At 43.2% G+C, this 20508-nt stretch overlaps 1 protein-coding gene across 2 annotated transcripts in view; it reads right to left on the reverse strand.

Annotated features, from left to right (window-relative positions):
* P3H2 (prolyl 3-hydroxylase 2) overlaps positions 1–18519 on the reverse strand; it is a 151966-nt gene extending 133447 nt beyond the window's left edge. The window contains exon 1 of one of the 2 annotated variants that reach the window (XM_082694678.1): positions 17720–18519. In XM_082694678.1, coding sequence (XP_082550804.1) covers positions 17720–18205 — 486 coding nt within the window. In that variant the 5' untranslated portion in view covers positions 18206–18519. The remainder of the gene's footprint in view (positions 1–17719) is intronic. The other variant, XM_082694679.1, reaches the window with a different exon arrangement.
* Positions 18520–20508: the final 1989 nt, after the last annotated feature.

The following is a 20508-nucleotide window of genomic DNA, read 5'->3' on the forward strand; positions in this document are numbered from 1 at the left end:
TTGGTGATCCCACGTTCATTTGTGCCATCATGCTAGCTCCTGGCTGGAAATAGCATTCTCACACCCAGCCCCTCTCATGCTGTCATAGATCAGTGAGCACAGACACCCAGTGGGGCGAAAAGCTCCCATATGTTCAGGAGAAAGACGATTGAATTACAGTCTCTTTAGCTTGGAAACACCACATATCAGAAAAGATAAAGACACAGAAAAATGGCATCATGAGAGCCTTGAAATGGAAACTTTAATTAGAGTTTATAGCTTTGTGGCTACAAAGAATGCTTCCAATCTGAACAGAGAGCAGCTGTGATATGTTGGCAGGAACACTGGCGTAGGAGCGAGACAACCTCCACTGAGTCACACCACCATTCTCTCAGCGTCTGGACAAACCCAAGAATCTCAGCTTTCTCATAGGGCTCCCACGAGGAAGTGAAGACGTGTGTGTGAATGTACTTCACAAATTTCCAGGCATGATGCAAACGTGAGACGTGATTCTCTTCATTTCCATGGTAATTCACACCACTCAAAGGCAATGACAACCAGTTCAGGAAGCTGAGCCCTGGGACCTGTCATGCATGTTCTGACTCTGTCACAGATAGGCTGCATGCCTTTAAGGAAGGAGGAATTGCTCTGCTAATGGTGCTTGGTTCTCACATACAGACTCAAAAACCAAACAAGCTATGGAAAAAAAAAAAACAAAAGCAAGCAAAAAGCCCTAGGAAAGCACAGCACTGACATAACCTCAGCTCAAGGATCATGCCAGTTATGACTTGAAAATTAGTGAGGCAACCCCCCCAAACACACACTTACTAGACCGTTCTCACTAGTCCACATTCTTTCCTTTCTTTCTACCTCCTGCATCCTATCTAGAAGTCTAACATGAAGGCCCAATTTTTATTGCTGCTGGATCTCCCACCAATTTCCAGATAATCTTTGGGAGCTGATGTTATCATAGGAATTCAAAACAAAAAGCTGCAAATATTCTAACCACTAGCTTTATCAAACAATTCCTGCTCCAAGTATTGTTTTAAGCAAAAGCGTCCACTGCCCACTCCCCACCCCCCCCCAGGGTTAAAGGCATGCATGGTTCTGGAATGTATTAAAGGAAGTCAGAGATCTTAAAAATTTCGAGGACAAAAAAAAAAAAAAAATCTCTACATATGCTCTCTTATAGTTGTCCTATCCATATTTGATTTATGTAAGCTTGAAAGCATTTGGAAAAATACTTTTAGGCCATATTATTAAGCTTTATTGGCCAGGATGGATATTGTCATTTTCCATGTAAAAATGAGCAATTTCGTGTGGTTAAAAAATAATGTAAAACTTTTATTAATATAGCAATAGCAATTTTACAAGGTAAAACAATTTTATAAACTGTACATTGTCTCTTAAAAATAAAAGATGACCATGCTTGTACATCTGTATAGAATTTGAACATTTTCAAAATACTTTCTTCAACGTTAACAGTAAATCTGTTCCACAGACAGAATATTAGTAGTATCCCCAATTTATAGAAAAGGAAACTGAGATTCAAAGAAGTTAAAGTCTTTTTCAGGAATCTATGGAATTAATCTATTTATAATCAGACTGTGTGCCTTTTAAGGTTTTAAATGATATGGGTTGAGTTAATCTTGGGCTACTAATCATCTGAAAACTTTAAATAAAATAGAATCTTAACTATTAGCTTATAGAATTTCAGGTTCTGTATAGAACTGTATAGCAAATAAATAACATTGTTTCTAGTACTGGAGTTAGAGAAGAGAGACACAGTTTCTGACTTGAGTGATAAGGTCAAAATATTTCTTCAGGATGCTGATGCTACTACAAAAACTTTTTTTTCTATGATTCCAAAGGGTCTTCCCACTTGACTTTACTCTCTAATGTATTAAGTATTCTATATTGCCTAAGCCTACCATCCATTTCAGTAAATAAGCATTGAAGTTTTTCATGCTGAGAGTAAGATGCTAGGATTTATTAATACCAAATCAAGGAGCAAACAACTAATTGCTGGAAGTTTCACAGTCTAGAGACATTTAATGACTTTTTTTTTCAATCAGAGGAAATATCTAAATATACTAAAGCTGGCAGAGATTTCAAGGTTATACATTTCAATCATCTCATTTTATAAATGAAGAAACTGAGAGGAAGAAATGGGACGTTCATCATCATACAGCCACGCGGCATCTTATAATTAGAGCCACAGCATTCCAAATCCTTCCTCTGCTACTGTTTCCAAAGCATCACACACAGCTTCATGTTATCATCTTTTTTTTACGTCATTAATCTTAAATTGACATATAAAGTTGGACGAAGTACAAAGAATCAAGCAGTGATATCAACTATGTATCAATGTCTAGGTCAGAGACTTCCGTGGTATTAATTATGGTAGTGTAATATTTACTCTGGGACAATGGGAATGAGAAGAGGGGATCATCATTTAGGAGCATTTTCTTTTCTTATTTTAAGTCCTCCGTAAATTGGTTTCACATATATAATATAGTAGACAAATCTTTATTACGCATCCTATTGGGAGAATAGACCAGGATGATCAAATATTTACATATTTGTGGAGAGTAAAATCAGAGGGGTCTCCTCTAGGGACCTATAAATAAGTGAAAGGGCAGGCTAGTGGCAACTCCCCAGTAGTGCTGGGACTTCTTTATGAGCAGCACTGCTGAAAGCAGGAGTAGGAAGGAATACTAACAATGAACAGTGTCACAGTCCAGTTGATTTACTTCAGTTTGATGCACTGTTGGTAGAAGAAAGTTGACTGAAGCCTTTGGTCAGACATCAGGAATACTGTTCTGTAGCTTCCTGCAGTAAAGCGCTGGTAACAGCTCTGCCAGAGTCTTGGAATCAGGCCCACTCCAAACTGTGCTCACCATCATCATGACAATTTAAAGATCCCATAAAGAGTCTGCATGGAGACTTCTGGCTCTGAGCAAGATGAAATAAACTCTTTTCTCCATACGTATCCCCTTATTTTCCCCTAAAAACTCTGGACGTATTATAAAGGACCAACACGGGAAGACTGAAAGGTGGGACAAAGAAGGTGGACTGTCTAGGGACCCAGCAATTGAACCTAATAGTGAATTTTCTGGGTTTTCTTTTTATCTCCCAAATATCCCAGATTGGATTTGGGAAAACCCTACAACCTGGAAATGCCAATGGGGGTGGACAAAAAAGGCCCCCCAAATCATGCTCCATCAAATTGTAGGACCAGAAAGGTAAGGCATAACAGAATGGAAGTGTTTGTGACAACAGAATCCTACTTGAGCAAACACAAGGGGAAAGACACCATGCCCTCTCCTCACTGGCCAGCTGGCTCAGCAGAGAGCTTGGGCTTCCACTCTCCTCTTCCCCAGGAGTAGCAGGCATGACTTCCCATCCCATCTAGAGAGTAAGGAAGACATTTCAGAGAGGAAGAAGGCAGATAAAGGAATTCTATAAATATTTAAGAATATTTAATGTATCTTTAAGTATTAAGTGGGCAGTCCTGGGCAGACCCCTCTAGCACCGGACATAGGAAACTGATGAGAATAAACTTTGGCAAAGGTTTGGGAACTGAAAGTACAGTGTGGAATATGGCCAGGTTTTCAGACAGGCATCTGGAATGCGTGGAACTGAAGCAAATTAGAATAGCACTGCAGAGCCTCTGTAAATGAAATGGGGTTTTCTGAGTATACTGTGACACATGTGCAAAGACAGGGGTACCCACCTTTACTTCTTATGCATGGACGTTCTGATCCACTGTTATACATCCAATTTAAAAACTTTCCACGGTACTTGGAAACTGCCGCTCAACCCTCTTCAGATGTTACCTCACAGGCACTTGAGCCAGAAACCAGAGAACTGATGTGGAATATACATGTGGATATTGTTATAGCTAAATATCACACAAGTGTGTGTTCCCATGGGTGTTTTAAGGCTTGGTACTGCTTTGTTTTGTTTTGTTTCTCTTCCTTTATACACATTAGGTATGTTATTCATAGGGAATGTGCTGGCAACCCTGGTCTAAGATTTCATTAACCAGAACGAAGGAGGAGGACAGAAAAGGGGATGTAGGACTTGTCTAATGAAAGGAGTATTTAGGGGCTCCTGGGTGGCTCAGTGGGTTAAGCCTCTGCCTTCGGCTCAGGTCATGATCTCAGGGTCCTGGGATTGAGCCCCACATCGGGCTCTCTGCTCGTCTGGGAGCCTGCTTCCCCCTCTCCCTCTGCCTGCCTCTCTGCCTACTTGTGATCTCTGTCAAATAAATAAATAACATATATATATATGTATATATATATATATATTTAAGTATTTAGGAGCGCCTGCATGGCTCAGTTGGTTGAGCGACTGCCTTCGGCTCAGGTCATGATCCCAGACTTCCAGGATCGAGTCCCACATCCGGCTCCCAGCTCCTTGGGGAATCTGCTTGTCCCTCTGACTTTCTCCTCTCTCATGCTCTCTCTCTCTCATTCTCTCTCAAATAAATAAATAAAATCTTTTAAAAATTTTTTTCTAAAAAAAAAGTATTTAATGATCGCCCATCTGTGGGTGTAAGACAAATTTTCATTTCATAAGATCACAATCTTATTAACTCTGGATGGGGGAAAACACACACACACACACACACACACTAAATCTTATCTACCTCAATATCACTTCTGTGCTTGTTTACCCTTAAAGGCAGCTGTCCTTTGAAGCATTTGTCAGATTCTTGTTCAGACACCTTCTCCTGGGGCTCTCGATTATATCTAAGTAGCTCTTAGTGTTAGGAAAATCTTCCGTATTTGAGCCAAGATCTGGTTCTCTGTAACTTCTGTTATATGGACCTAGTTCTTCAGTTCCTTGGTGCCATAAAGATCAACAATAATGGTCTCAAATAATGATCTTTTTAAAACCATTTTTATTAAGTCTTTTCATTCCTATTTCAACTTTTCTCTTATAAAACATAGTTTGAGTTTTTTATCTATCCCTGTCCTTCCTGAACATACCCAAGTTTGTCTAATAACTCTTAAAGTCCCACCAAATTAATACTAGTGTGATCTTCTTCCAGGTTCTGCTTTGCGGTGACTGTCCATCTAAAGATGACAACTAGTATCAGACACACCGGAAGGACTTCCTTTCCTGTGACCTTTCAAACTCATGGTATCTCATTCTACTAGATTCCACTAGAATCTCATCACTTTCTTCTTTTCCGTGGGTAGATGGCATCACAGTGCCAGTCCACTGAAGCATTTTAGAATCTCCGGCTGGCAGAGAGAAACCGGCTCTTAAAGCCATCCGATGCAATGCTGCTCTTTTCCTAAAGGACACCTCAAGACCTAGAGAGAAACATTAGTGACAAAACCAGAGATAGAGCCAGGGCACCTGGGTTGCTCAGTCATCTGAGCATCTGACTTTGGCTCAGGTCGTGATTTTGGGGTCCTGGGATCTGAGCCCCACAGCAGTCTCTGCTCAGTGGGTAGTGTCTGCCTCTCCTCCTGCTTGTGCTCTCTCTCTCTCTCTCACCCTCTCCCCACTTCACTTAAATTTTGAGATTGTAAATAAAATTAAAAAAGAAAAAAAGAAAAAAAGCTAGAAATAGAGCCTAAGTCGCTTAATGCTAGACTAATCATCCCTCCCATTGCTGAGTACTCAACCACTTACCTGACTGGTGCAGAAGAGGCAGTCATATTTTTAGTGTCTGTGATAAAGAGATGTTTTTTTTGGATTCCCAAACCTAGGCCATCCCCCAAGGGTACTCAAGATCAGGGTGGAGAAGAGGCTTACGGGGGCTTAAAATTCCCAAAATGTGTTGGTCTGTGGGAAGAGATTTTATCTACTAATAAGAAACAGAGAAGGTTTGGAATGTGTTTGAACAGAGTCAATTTTTTTTTTTTTTTGGAAAAATACAAAGAAGAGGCCACAGTCTCAAGGAAATTGTGAAATAGAAGGGTCAGAAAATGTAGTGGGGAAGAGAGCAAAAGGACTTTTTGCAACACAGTCCCAAGTGTCCAGTCACAGGATCATTTTTGTTTTAGCTCAGTGATGAGAGGAGTCTGTGCTCCATTGTGTAGAGAAGTGAACTTGAAGCCAGTAGCTCGAACAGAGTCGATCAGGTTCTGGTATTTTGGGCCTCAGAGTTTTCTGAACCTACTACATTGTAATTATTCCCTCAGTTTATCATGATAAATTGGCTTAACTTTTCTTTCTTCTTTCACTTTCCCTCACAAGCTTGCCTTCTGCCCAGATGCCAAGAAGCAAAGAATAAGTATTTCTGCGTCACTGTCAACCTAGGTGAGCCAACAAACTTTTCATTAATAGATTCTCATAAGAACCCACTGAAGTAGGTATGACTATCCCATTTTCCAGATAAGAAACTTAGGTTCATATAGGTGAGCTTTCCCATGGTGACCCAATGCATAAGAGGCAGGACTTTTTGAATATACGTCCATTTGATGCCAAAATGCCAGCCATGAGAAGTACGTGAGAACTCAGATTTTGTCACCAGAAAAAACCTGTGTTCAGATTCTAACTCTGTTATGTTGTACTAAGTGTATGTTCTCAGACATATTATTTAAACTTCTACCTTCACTGTTCCTGTAGCAAAATGAAAATTATACACTTAACCACTGAACAACATAGGTTTGAGTTGTGCAGATCCACTTATACTAAGATTTTTTCCCCAGTAAATATAGCACAGTGCTATAAATGTATTTTCTCTTCCTTATTATTTTTGTTTATAAGATTTATTTATCCGAGAGGGCGACAGAAAGCATGCACACGCATGCCAGGCAGGGGGCAGAGGGAGAGGGAGAATCCTGAGTAGACTCCTCATTCAGCAGGAAGCCCCACACGGGCTCAATTTCTGGACCCTGAGATCATGACCTGAGCTGAAACCAAGAGTCGGACGCTTAACCCACTGAGCTACCCCTTAACCCACCCCTCCTCTATATGATTTTAAGAAGATTCTCTCTAGCTTACTTTATTCTACAAATACAGTATATAATACATGTAAACACAAAATATGTGTTTATTGATTATTAAGCTATTAGTAAGTCTTCAGGACAACAGTAAACTACTAGTAGTTAAGTTGTTGGGGGGTTGTTAAAAGTTGTATGAGGAATTTCAACCATGTGGGGGTTGGCGCACTTAACCCCCATGTTGCTCAAAGGTCAACTGACCTAAGATCTGTAGTAGGGTTATTATGAGAATTGGGTGGGGAAAATTTTGTAAAGCTTTTAGCATAATACCTGAAACAAAGTAACAAAATAAATAATATCTATTATTACTACAAATTATAGTTATAAATTGTACTGCCTCAGAACTAAGTCTGATGTTTGGTTTTGGTGGGGTTTTTAAAGATGATTTTATTAGCTTTCCACAGAGATAGGCATGGAATCATAAAGACCGTGAATAACTTAGCATAATGTTAAACGGAAGGTTGAACTACTCCTAGGAATTCACAGAAACCTCAAGTGGCAAAGTGACACTGCCCTTAACAAACTTAAAAAGTCAACTGAAGTCACAATCTACTTGGACTTAGCTTCGAGGCAGTATATTTATAACTAATTATTAGTAAAATTTCCTAAAAGGCAGCATTTCATATATTACCATAGCTGATTTTTTTCAAGCTTCAGACCAGTACACATTCTTTTAAAACTTACAATCACTCCAATGTACACTTAAAACAACCTGTACTCCGGATGCAATGAATTATCCAGCTTTTCCACCATCTCTGCTTCCAATAGTCTTTCTTTTGTAGTCCTGTTTTCCTATCTTCAAGTTTAAAATTACCAGTGTTTTCTAAATGGTATTCCTCACATGCCACAAATCTTGAAGTTCTGTCTTTCTTCCCATCTAATTCTATCGCTCTGATACAGAACATCTCTGACCTCCCACATAATCATGTAGGAGTATTGGGTTTCTCCAGTGATAAATTCATATTATAACTGGATACACACTTCCTCCCCTCAATGAACTATGACCCACTTGAAGGTAGAGAAAATGTCTTCTTCATCTTCACGTCTCGTAACAGAGCTTGGAAAATTCCTTAACAGCTGCATTGAGAAAGCAGTGTAGTTTCATGTAAATTTAAAGTGAGCATTTTTACTAAGACTTCAAGCTCTTTTTTGTTTGGTTTCCTGCAGCATTTATTTATTTATTTATTTATTTATTTATTTATTTATTTGAGGTGGGGGGTCATATCATTTGGCGATTTTTCAGGGCTGTGCATGTAGAACCTCCCCCAAAGGGATACCTTCCTTCTCTGTGTCACTGAGGAAATGGAATGGCCCTGCTACTCTAAGCTTTCTCAAAGCAGAAACATCTGTACTGTGAATGGGGCCTACAGCATTATATCACTGAAGAATGACCAACATTTGCTTCCAAAGTAATGGCTCTAGGACAGGCATGGATGTCAGCGTGTGACGCCCACATGTTACTTCCGGCAGCATCCTTTTACATGGGGGAACCGGCTCTTTTGATTTCCTTGCTCTTATTTTCCTGTACTTAATTGTTTCTATCCTCTCTCCATCTTTCTCCCTTTATCTTCCTATTTCCCTTTGGTGGGGTGTGAATGTTTGTGTCCTCCTGAAATTCCTGTCTTGAAACCTAGTCCCCAAGGGGATGGGATCAGGAGGTGGGCATTTGGGAGGTGATTAAGTCATGAAGGCAGAGTCCTCATGCATGGGATTAGTGACCTTATATTGCATTAGTGACCCCAGCAAGCTTCATAGCCGCTTTCGCCATGTGAAGTCATAGCAAAGCAGGATTCTCACTAGACACCGAATCCAGTGGTGCCACGATCTTGGCCTCACTGCCTCCAGAACTGGGAGAGGGAAATATTTGCTGTTTACAAGCCACCCAGCTTGGGGTGTTCTGTGATAGTAGCCCAAAAAGACTGAGACACTTTCTGATTCTCTCTCTGTCTCAATCTCTATGCCATTTCTTCTTTCCTCTGACACCCTCCTATTTATGGTCCCCACTTTTCAGACTTCTGTTTAGGGTTAGGTCAAGTTGTTTTCTAAGATTACACGTGACACAGAGCTAACCCCCCCCCAAAACTAAGAGAATTAGTTTTAAACGACTGAGTTTGGGTACACTCTGAATTGAAAGAGACCTAAGTTAATTCTGGAGTTTAGCACTAAAAACCGTTAGTTTGTATTGCTACAGCAACCTGTCCTATCACGTTCAGCTGAAAAGTGTAAGTAGAGTGAAGCCAGAGCCTCTGCTCTTTCCCGCAAGCTGAATTAGTGCACCCGCAGGGGAGGACCAGCTGTAGGATATAAGCCCTGGGATTTGCATCTTGGAAAAAACAGCTCTATTTCCAATGAGTTTCCCCCTCATAAAAGGTGTCAAATTATAGTTCAACATTTTCGTTTTCATAAATATCATAATTAGTGAACACGTTGCTATCTAGCATTCATTGTCCAAGACTTAATCTGTACTTGTCCCACCTTAATGTCCAGTTATCTCAAATACGGCCAAATATTTAAATCAGTGGTTCTCTATGTGAAATGATTTTGAACCTGAAGAGACATTTTTGCAATGTATGAGACTTTTTTTGGGGAGGGGAGGTCACAGCTGGGAGAGGTCTTGAATGTGTAGCTACCACTATCTAGTAGGCAAACACCAGGGGCGCTGCCAACCATCCCCAAATGTACAGGACAGCCCATCACAACAAAGAATTATTCATCCCATAATATCAATAAGCCAAGACTTGGACACTCCAGCTGAAATGCCTGCTGAAACTGTGCAGACTCCACGGCATAAGTGAGTCTGTGGCAATCCTATAGAAACAATGATTGACTGTGAAGGTCTCTGTCCCTGGTGCCATTTTTAAATGCCACGTACTAAAATCAGATGCTGACTGTTGATTCTGGATTCAATCTAAGAAATATTATTAAGAAATAACTCTTGCTTCAGTGGGGAAATAATTAGTATGGTCTTTTGGGTTAGTCTTTGATACTATAATTTGAGGTCATTCTTTTAAAAACAGCCAAATCTGGTTTTAAGGTAATTCACTGTGTCTGGAGTCCTAATTATGTGTTGATTTCTTCATGCAAGCCTATTGATCTTGGCAGAGTAAGAGCTAAAAATTTAGCATTCAAGCAGGAAAAACAAATCAAAATTGGCTCACTTAACGTTTCTGTGATTGAAGGTTTGTTAACAGTTTCTCTGTTTTGCTTTGGATTTATTTATTTCATTATATTTCTTGTTTTCGCCAGTCCCTTCCTGAGTTCCAGTCTAATTACACTGCAGTCCTCAGCAGTATCCCATTACTTGAACAAAAACCGAATCTACTTTTTGCAGATAATGAATTCCAGTAGGATCATTCTGATACCCCTGAGCTCCTGGAAAATCTGACATCTTGGGTCTCTCTCTCTCTCTCTGGCTCTATTCCTTCACTTCCCTTCCAAAGAAGAGTCTTTGCCTTGTTCATTTGCATTAGGCTTACCGGGGAAGAGCACTAACCCAGGTTCCTATACCTGAGTTTTTCTCAGAAGTGGGCAGCATAGTAGTTCAGGAAATAACATTGCATAAGGGAGCTTTTATTTTCTGGGCTTATTCCAACTAACAAATGATGTGTTTCACTTTAATTTGGTTGAGTTTTTGTTTTCAGTGTGAATCTTACAAATAGTAGTCATCAGCAATGTCACGAATGTGGAACTCAGGGTTCTTGGATTCTAATCCTGGCTCTTCCATTAAATTGCTGGATAAATTTGGACAACTTGATATTCCCTCAGGCTCTATTTTCTCATCTGTAAAATGGGATGGTTAGAACACTGATGTTCCATGAATGTGGCAGTGAGCAGCTGCAGAAAGATGGGATCCTGGAAGGGGAGGGGAACATCTCCCCAACATATGCCCAAGCCACGCACAGGGCATCCAGGGGAAAGAACATTAAAAAGTTTCACAGAAGTAGATGCCAATGTCTGTGTATCCAATTAAACAAGAGGCTCTGTGGCCTTCGGTTCATTAGAGCCGGAGACCTGACAATGCCTTTACCACTACCTGCTTTTCTCTTTCCCCTATAAACCCCCTCAACCCTCTCCTTTACAGATGTGATTGCACTGTGTGGACCACAGACAGGACAAGGGATCAGGGAGGAAAAGCAGAAAGAGAGAAGTACAGAAAACAAAGTAAAGCAGAAAGGGGTGGGGCCAAGTGAAACCAGCTTCTTCTGACAAGAATCTGCAACCCTCTTCAGCCCTGAAAATCAAAAATCATACACTCAGCACTAAAGCATACCAAATCATTTTTTTTTTTTTTTAAAGATGTGTTTGGGCCATTTGGCAAATGAGGGTTAGCTCTCATGGAAATTACATAGCTAAGAAGTCAGACAGCAGGAAAGGAGGGATGGATAAAAGGACAGAAAAAGAATTATAGGAGAAAAGCTGAATGGAAAAAAAGACAGGAGAAATTATTTTTCCTAATGAGAAATGCAAAATTTTCCACCAGACAACTATGACTCTTGGCTGAGTGGCCTACGTATCATGCGAATGAAAATGCAGGGTGGGCAGACCAGTCTGGGATCTGTTCTGTCTCCGAAGGCACCGGGTCCACTGCGGTCTCAGCTGCACTCAATTCACCAGAGCGCCCTTCAGGAGGTACCCATGCCCACGGCACAGAGTCTAGAAAGAGCACAGGCCGTAAATTGCAATACCTACCTTCTGTCCTCAGCTTATTGACTCTTCTTGATTTGTCATGGAAACTGTGAGGCCAATGTCATCAGCTATTAAGGGACAGGGACAGACTTCAAGATCAATGAGTGTCCTTCACGCTGTAGCATTACATAGTTCTAATCTATAGTACTTGTCACCCTTGCTTTCCCACATTTCTTGAGCAAAATACTGATCCCTCTCTCCCAGCTCGAAGATCTGTAAGGGATTCTAGGAAACCCAGTTTGTTCAATTCCTTGGCAGTAGAAAGAAACCACCATTACAGCAAATTCTAATTTTAGGTGAACCCACCCACCTTTCAGAATGTGTCAACTCCCCCCCACTCCCGTGAAGCACGTTGACATTTTATCAGACATTCCCAAAAGAATTCCACCCAGCTATCCCTTTGGAGTTTAGCAGGGGACAACTGATATTAGTGACAGAACACACTAGATTCTCAGAGATGGGATCTAGGAAGAGAGACAAGCAGTTCACTGCTTTCCTTTATTAAAACCTGCAAAGGAATCCCTGATTCACTAGACTAAGGAGGAGATAAGTAAGCAGTTGCTACTCTCATCGAACTGAATTTTAAAGCCTTGGTGGCACTAACTATTTGCAATCTCGAGGGAAGACTGATAAAGAGCTGACAGAGCCTCCAAATGGCCTGCCCCCTCTAGGAGATGACTAGGATTCCAATTCCTTGGCTCAGGACCTAAAAGCTGCTAGACAAACAATCTCCCGTGTTTCCTTCCCAAGAAACGGGACAGAAAAATGGTACTAGTGGATTTTGATGACTCGAGCATAAAAAAAAGTCTCAATTGTGAGACCAAAAAAAAAAAAAAAAGCCTCACCGCACTCCCCCTACCCCAGAGTAAATAATCCCTAGGACAATTTCAGAACAGCTATTTCAAGAAGATATAAAGTCAACTTCCTATTTGAAATAATTTGGGGACAAAATGTACATAGTCTACATATACGTTTAAAAAAAAGAGAGAGATTTGAAAATGGGATACACAAAAGGTTTTTCTTCTGAACTAACAGTTGAGACCTAGGGTTTCCATTTTGTGCTTGTGAAGGCATTCATCTAGAAAGAAAAAGAAGTTGATAAAACAGATTAAAAGTGAGAAAGTTCCTTGAGTTTACTCTTCTTTTCTAGAAACCACTAATAAAAGAGATTATGGTCAAGAGAAAGGGAGTTTAGGGAGAGGACTTCAGGAGGTAGATAGGATTGCCTAACTTAATTGCTATTTCCTTTTCTCCCCCCCTTCAATCCTGAGAAGAAAAACAAAGGTCAAATGGCTCAAAGCACCAACTCAGAAACAAAACAGGCAGGGGCAAGCTTGTTTTAAGTAAAAAAAAAAAATAAAATAAAATAAGCGCCACTAGTTTTTTGCTTTTTGTTTTTTTGCTTTTTTGTTTTTATTGAGTGGCTGGGAACAGTGGGAGAAAAACAGTCCCTGTCAAAACTATTCCTGGTGATCAAGCCCAAAGATAAGGGAAAAAAAAACATCTTTCTTACACTTGCTTAAACTCAACAAATGTATGTAAAGCAGGCACAATGTGTCAAGGGTTTCCTAAAGCACAGTTTTAAGTAATAATTAAATTGGGAAAGAAAGATGGAGGAGAAAGGAACAGAGTTCTACAACATTAGCCAGAACTTACAAGTAGGAAAAGAGTGAGAAGTCAAGGAATCTAGTCTTTCCGTGACTTTGTCCCGCATCTGACCAGCCAGGACACCGAGTAACCAGTGTGAGAAAACCCCCTGCCACCACTCAGAGATCTTTCTCCACAATATTTCATACATAAAAAACCAAGCTATTATTCATTCCACAAACATACACTGAGCATTTACATACATCTATGTACATATATCTATTTGTATGTAAATCTATATACATTATAGATGTTTGGGAAGTATAGATGCTGAGGACCAACTCAGACCTACAGTACCTAAATCCCTCATTTTAAATCATATTTTTCATGCCCAGATGATTAATAATAATCCTTTACCTAATAATCATCCCAATCTGGAAACTCCCTCTTTGGGAGATACAAAAGTGACTAAGATAGTTCTTTGATGTCAAGTTCACATCACTGATAGGCAAATACATAAATTCTGAAAGAACAAAGTTCAAAATGAAACATGAGAGGAAGAGATTCCTCGCTGTGGACATTCAAAGGAGGCAGAAAGGGTGTCCCTTTTTTTTTTTTTAAAGATATTATTTTTTTGACAGAGAGAGATCAGAAGTAGGCAGAGCAGCAGGCAGAGAGAGAGGAGGGAGCAGGCTCCCTGCTGAGCAAAGAGCCCGATGCGGGGCTCGATCCCAGGACCCTGAGATCATGACCTGAGCCAAAGGCAGAGGCTTTAACCCACTGAGCCACCCAGGCGCCCCAAAGGGTGTTCTTGTGAGAGTTGAAAGGGTGTGAAGGAGAGCCTCACAGAAACAGGTATATTTGTGTCACGACAGTTACAATTTGAATATGTTCAGAAGGAGGAGGAAAAAATCTACTATCAAATTAATAATAAGAAGAAACAGGTCTCCATTGTTTTTTGAGAAACAGGCCCTGTCCTGAGTACCTTACATAAATCTTCTTTTAAATGTAACCTAAATCAATCAGGTAAGTCCTATTATCTCCATGTTACACATGGAGAAAGCGAACCTCAGAAAGTGTATGTCATTTGTTCACGGTCAGCCAGAGACTGAAGAGGTAAATTTCAGTTCTAGATCTATCCCAAGCCAGAGCCCACCTGCCTCCTAAAGAATAAACAAAACCCAGGTATGCAAAAGTAGCAGATAGAGAAGACCAAGCAGCCATCGTTCCATCTGGCGGGAGGGGGTTGAGTGGGGGAGATATCTCAGGAAGGGTACAGGGGAGGCAGGATCTGGATGCTGCATTCAACTATGTGGGCTGCATAAGGCAGCATGGAGAAACCACTGAAGATTTCTGAGCAGAGCATACCATGATGAAAGTTCTATCTTGGGCTTTGGGCTATGAATCATGAGTTATGTTTTACAATCTGAAATGATAAAAATCGAGGTTTGAAGAGTCTCACCCTGCATTTAAACAGAAAGGCGTGTCTAGGAACCCGGTGGAACTACTGCCTCATCGCTGTCCAGACAAATTCCCAACATGCCCATTCTCAAGGAATATTCTACAGAGCAGAGTTTAAGATAAATGCAATGAGTCTCTGTTACGACACAGGACAAGGACCTACTCATCCCTGGAGCTGTCCAAATCTGGCAGAAGGAGAGCCCTGGGGATTGCAGCATGCCCTGGGACCTGAGGTGACCTGGCGGGGCATTGGGCACAGCACAGACATGGGCATCAGTTATTGGCAAAGGCCAGACTCCCAAATATTAGTCCTGGGCTCCTTTCATCAAATCATGTTGGCTCCGCCATTAAATATGTAACACTGAATAAGCCCCCTTCCCTCACCAGCTCTCCCTTTTCTCATCAATGAAATGAGAAATTGAACTTGTCGGGACTTGGATTTCATAATTCTCAATACATTTTCCTCTCCGACACACCAGGAGAAAAGATCTGCTTCCATTGGTGGCTCAGTAACTGGGGTCCGGTGGAAGAGCAGCAGCTCCCAAGAGCTTCTACAGCTGGGAGATACTAACACAGGAATAACTGTGCTTCCTTATCTCTAGGAAGCCCACTAGTTCTGACCATATTACAGGATTCATAGTTTTCAAACTCTGGCTGCAAACTCCTCACTGAATTCAACGTGGCCCAGGAACATCCTTTTCAAGTGTAAACTGGATCACAGAGGTCCAAGGTTATTCAACAACACGAGGGGCCGTGCTCATATCTGAGCACATCTGGGGAACTCCACATTCTATCACTGGGGAGTAAACACTTCTGAATTCAGACTTGTCAGAGCCTGACAGCACTTTGTTGTTATTTGAGAGCTTTGTTTTACTCTCAAAGGATGGTGTCTGCGCGCATGGGTGCGTGCACACATGCATGTGTTTATGATTAAGATTCCCAGGAAGCCAAGAAGAGACTGAAATTGTGGAGGTCTTAGGAAAGGGGAGGGGAAGTAGCATGGTACATCTTATTACACGTTCACAGAGACACTCCTACAAACTCAACCATCAAAAGTGAGTTTCCAAAGAAATACAAGTATCTCCTCCTTAAGAGATTATCAATTATATAGATGCAAGAAGCTTTGCTTACTAGAAGATACTCTGTTCTTAGGAACACTGCTGGTCAAACAGAAATTAGGACATGGGTTCAAATATTTTGGGGAGAACTTGCTAAAACTATGTTGCTTCATCAGATCACACCCAAGAGTTCACCCACAAAGGTGCCCATGAGTAACTAATTCCTATAACCAATTCACTGCAAAAATTTGAGGCATCTCAAACCTATAGCTTTACCTTCTTTGACCTCTGATCAGGGGACTGAAGCAGAATGACTGATCTATGTAACATTAACAGTGATGTAAGCTTAATTACAGAACTAGAGAAACCCACATTTTGAGAGTTACCTCATGGTTATTTGTTTTTATAGGACTGGAGAAGAATATTCATTTCTTCTCCAGACATGAGAAAGGAAAATCTCCCCAAAATGTGTGACAGAACTATGAGCAGGAGTGCCAACCTTACACCGGAGACTCTTGGGAAGACCATGCTAACAGGACCAAACTCAACTACCCACATTCTATCCTGGGAACTGGCTCAGGATGTCTTCTGCTGTCAGATACTTAAAGTCTCCTCCATCTCTGCCACTGACAGTTTCTCTAAGACCACCGAAAATTAGGCCATTCATCCAAAAAAAGATCAGATTTATACCTAATGCATGGTTTAGCAAATTCATCAAGAAGCAAAAAATATCAGAAGACAAATCCTTGAAAGATTCAGGCTTGATCGTTATTTCTTACCCAAGATATTAGTCTAGCGTACCTTGGACCCTTGGCCCTAGCACTGGGCTTTCAGAGTTCGTCTCAGTTGTAATTTCCTGAACTCCACAAACAACTGCACATGTCCATGGTGTCCTTCCCACAGGAGCACAGACCATGTGGGACTGTGTGCATGTAGATCTGTACGTGGTGTGTATATCCGCCACCCTAGAAATGCAGCCTGGCCTATTGGCTAATGCTAGGGGAGGCCAACCCACAAAGCTGCCACTTTAGCAGGTGTGGAGGAGACACTGACCCATTGGCATAAAACCCAGAAAGTAGACAGTATGAGAGAAAGTATAAGTTCAGAGCAACATGGATTGACAGAGGGGTGTTTCCAGAAGCACAGACTGAATTCTCTCTGTTGAAGCATCCAGATAGATCTTCAAAATTGTAAATGTGGATAAAATACCAATATACACAGAATGTCTCCTGACACTAACTTCAGGTGGGCCGAACACACACACACACACACACACACACACACACACACCCAAAGGAGAATATTGGGCATCTGATGTCAATTAACTCACTCCAATGCTTACCTCCGGGAATTGGAAGTTGCCTAGTAAAGGAGGCACAGTCAGCACTTTGGGTACTTTTACGGAGACTGACTCATAGAGATCCACTTCTCCCACCACACCTTCTCTTTAACTTTTGATCTTTACTGCTTTGTAGGCTCAGGGGAGAGTAGAGGATAACAAATTTGTTCCAGAGCAAGTCAACTTTTAATTCTGCTTTATGAGGATGTTTTCTTGTAAACTTCAGAGAAAAGGTGCAGAGTAGAGTGTAGGAGGGATGGGGAGGTGAAGAAGGAAGAGAACCTGGGGTGAGGTTAGACCGAGAAATGAAGCGACACGAGACCTTACACTAAACCCAGCTCTGCCCACATTTCAGGAATTAGTGCTGAATGGGTACTTGAAGCATCATTTTATCAATGCAGGCCCCTTTTCAAGAGGCAAGTTGATGCCCAAGGAGCTACAGGCTTGCGCAGGTTCCACCTAGTGTTTGTTACCGAGCCTGGGCCACCAGATACCCAGAAGCACAAACGCGGGACAGGCAGGTCCGAGGAGACCCACCCTGAAAGGTTAATGAGCAGAGCGCGGGCTCCGGGACTGGGGCGGTGGCGAGGGCTCTAGAGAGTGTCCGGAGTCGCAGGGGGTTAGCGGTGCGCTCTGCGTACCTTGATGTAGGCCCGCTGCAGGTAGTTGTAGGGCACTCTGCGCTGGAAGTCGCTGCGCACATCCTCGCTGACGCGGTGGCGGGACACGGGGCCCCCGAGGCGCTGGCTCTGGCAGCTGCGGTAGCAGCGCGCCCGCTCCAGCAGCGCGCGGAAGAACGGCAGCTCGGCAGCGGGGCCGGCGCCTGGGGGCGCGAGCGGGCGGCGCGCGGCGCAGTGGCGGGCGCAGCGCGCTCGGACCTCCCGCAGGCGCCGGTGGCTGCGCAGAGCCGCTTCCAAGTCGCGCACCGCCTGCTCGTAGTCCTCGCTGTAGTAGGCGGCCACGCCGCTGGCGTAGAGCAGGTCGAAGGGCTGCAGAGGCCCGGGCTCACGCTGCTGCTCGGGGCGCGGGCTGTCAGGGGGGCCGCCCCACAGCGGCGGCGGGAGCAGCAGCAGCAGCAGCGGCAGTAGCGGCGGCGGCGGCAGCGGCGCCCAGATGCGCTCCCGCATCCTCCGGCGCGGAGAGGCGCGGGACGGCCACGCTCCCAGACGGCTCCCGGCACCTGGCGTCAGGGTCACGTCTCCCACCTCCGCGGTGAGAGCGCCGGCCCCGCAGCGATCCGGCTGCCCCGCGAGCCCCAGGTGACCGGCAGCGCTCAGCGGACTGAGAGGCGGAGGCCGGGTCGGCCGGCCGCTCTTAAAGGGACGCCCACAGCTCGCACGCTCCTCCTGCTGCCCGAGCCTCCGCGAGCCGCTCGCCGGCGCTCAGCGCGCCCTGCAGGCCCGGACCGCGCCGCCCGCACTCCGGGCGCAGCACCGCCCCGTGCCAGCCGGAGAGCGGGCGCTGCTTGAGGCCAGCCCAGGGCGAGAGGTTTCCACGTGCCCTCCCTTGCGCGTGGCAGAATGGACGGAAATACTCCCTTTATAAAACCCGGCTCAGCAAGGTTAGGAGTCTCGTTAGGACTCTCGTTAGGACTCATATATTTTCTGGAATTGGTGCATGACCTCGCAGTTCGCAGAGCCCTTCACCTTTAGGGGAAGCACTGAAGCTCCATCTCGGGCTGGGAGGAGGGCACCAGGGGCGGAGGCTTGCGGAGAAAGGCAGGCGATGAGTTCAGTGTATAGAACTGTAAAAAGGCGAAACTACTCAAACCTGGGCCTGTGGAATCAAAAGCTTGCCGCTCCTTCCCTTAGCAAGGGTCCCTCCCTTGCCTTCGCACCCCATTTTGCAGGGGTGTATGTGTCTGCATTGGAGCAAGGGTAGGGGCGTAGACCTGGGCATAGGCCCTATCACAGGACCTGGGGAACCTTTGGAAGACGGCGAGACTGTCCTTACAGTCTGCCTGTTAGTGTACCAACTGTGTGCCTTTGTGCAGTGAGTCTCCGTTTCCTCATCCCCTATGAGACAAATACCTCAACACATCAAATGGTTTTCAGATAGAAATTCTTAATCTAAGAGTTAAAGAGGCAATTCAAAATCCCAGTACCCCTGGACGTAAACAATGAGCATCAATCTAGGGTTGAGAATGCTGAAAGAAACGCTTGCCAGACTTCAACACAACTTTCGCTGGAGGCTTTCATGTTCTTCTGCTTCTCCTCTCCCATAAATACCATCTGAGCCACGGTGTTCCCCTCTTTCCTGTCCCTTGGCTCCAGACTCTCACAGAGATTCCGGAGAGCTTACTCACTGGACCCTTGACTCCTCCAACCTGCCTCCTGAAGGCATTCCTGTGTTCTAGTGCCTGTGGCAATTTCCCCAAAGTCTCCTTGGCCACTGGGATGGTGAGCAAGAGGGGAGGGGGATGGGAAAGAGCCACACATATCAAGTAGTTGGTGTGAATGTTCAAAAAAAGTCTTTCCTGTGGAATCCCTATTATACTAAGGAGGTTGCTGGGGTTTTATGCACATGCTTTCATTCATTTTGTTGGGTTTGACCACTCTGACCATGAACAGCCTTGGCTTTGCAATTTCAAGGGACACCAAAGAATCATGCTGTTATTATTTTTCTCCACCAAACCTCACTCATTCTGGCTCATCTCACTGATGGAATAGCTCCAGTTTGGAGCTGAGCATGTACTGAAAGTTTTGAATGTTCAGTATGCCAGAATTTGTACTTGGGTCATCCGCCCAGACTTTTCCTCTAGAGATTCTCTCTCTTTTCAGATAAGACTCAGAGTCCGGAGTTATCAGTGCACTTGTGGAAGGTTTTGAAGCACACTGGTCTAGGAAGTCTTCCTGTGTGACTGGAGATAAAGTGGCAGGAGGCTTTGCTATAGATATCCCTACATTTGGTGTCATGTCCACTTCGTTTTATAAAACATCAGTTAAATTCCTATCTTTGGATGCCTACTCTCAATTAGATATTCTAGGGGAAGGGAGAGATGACTAAGCCAGGGTTCTTTCCCCTGAAAGCTCATAGTGTTGCATAGGAAGGAGACAAATTGCATATATGTGACTATAGCACAAGATAGTGAGTAAGGGACAGGCAGGGCTAGGTAAGGAGAGACAGGTAAGGGGCTACATGAACAGCAGGGAACTACTTAAGGAGACTCACAGAAATCCCAAATATGAAGAAATGTTATACATAAGATATTAGCCAGAGAGAAGGGAATACCTTGTTTGTTCTTATGACAGTTACAAGTTCACTATGTTGGTTTTAAATAAAGGTAAGAAGTTTTCATGATATTTATAAATGTGACATGATATTGATAAGCAATTTACCAGATTCCTTGGTCAGTTTTCTACACAAGACTGACCATAAAAGACCCCAGTGCCAACACTTTCAGGAGCCCTCTCACTCAAGAGGTTTTTTT

This window comes from Mustela nivalis (assembly GCF_964662115.1).
Source record: "Mustela nivalis genome assembly, chromosome: 1".
NCBI classification, from domain to species: Eukaryota; Metazoa; Chordata; class Mammalia; order Carnivora; family Mustelidae; genus Mustela; species Mustela nivalis.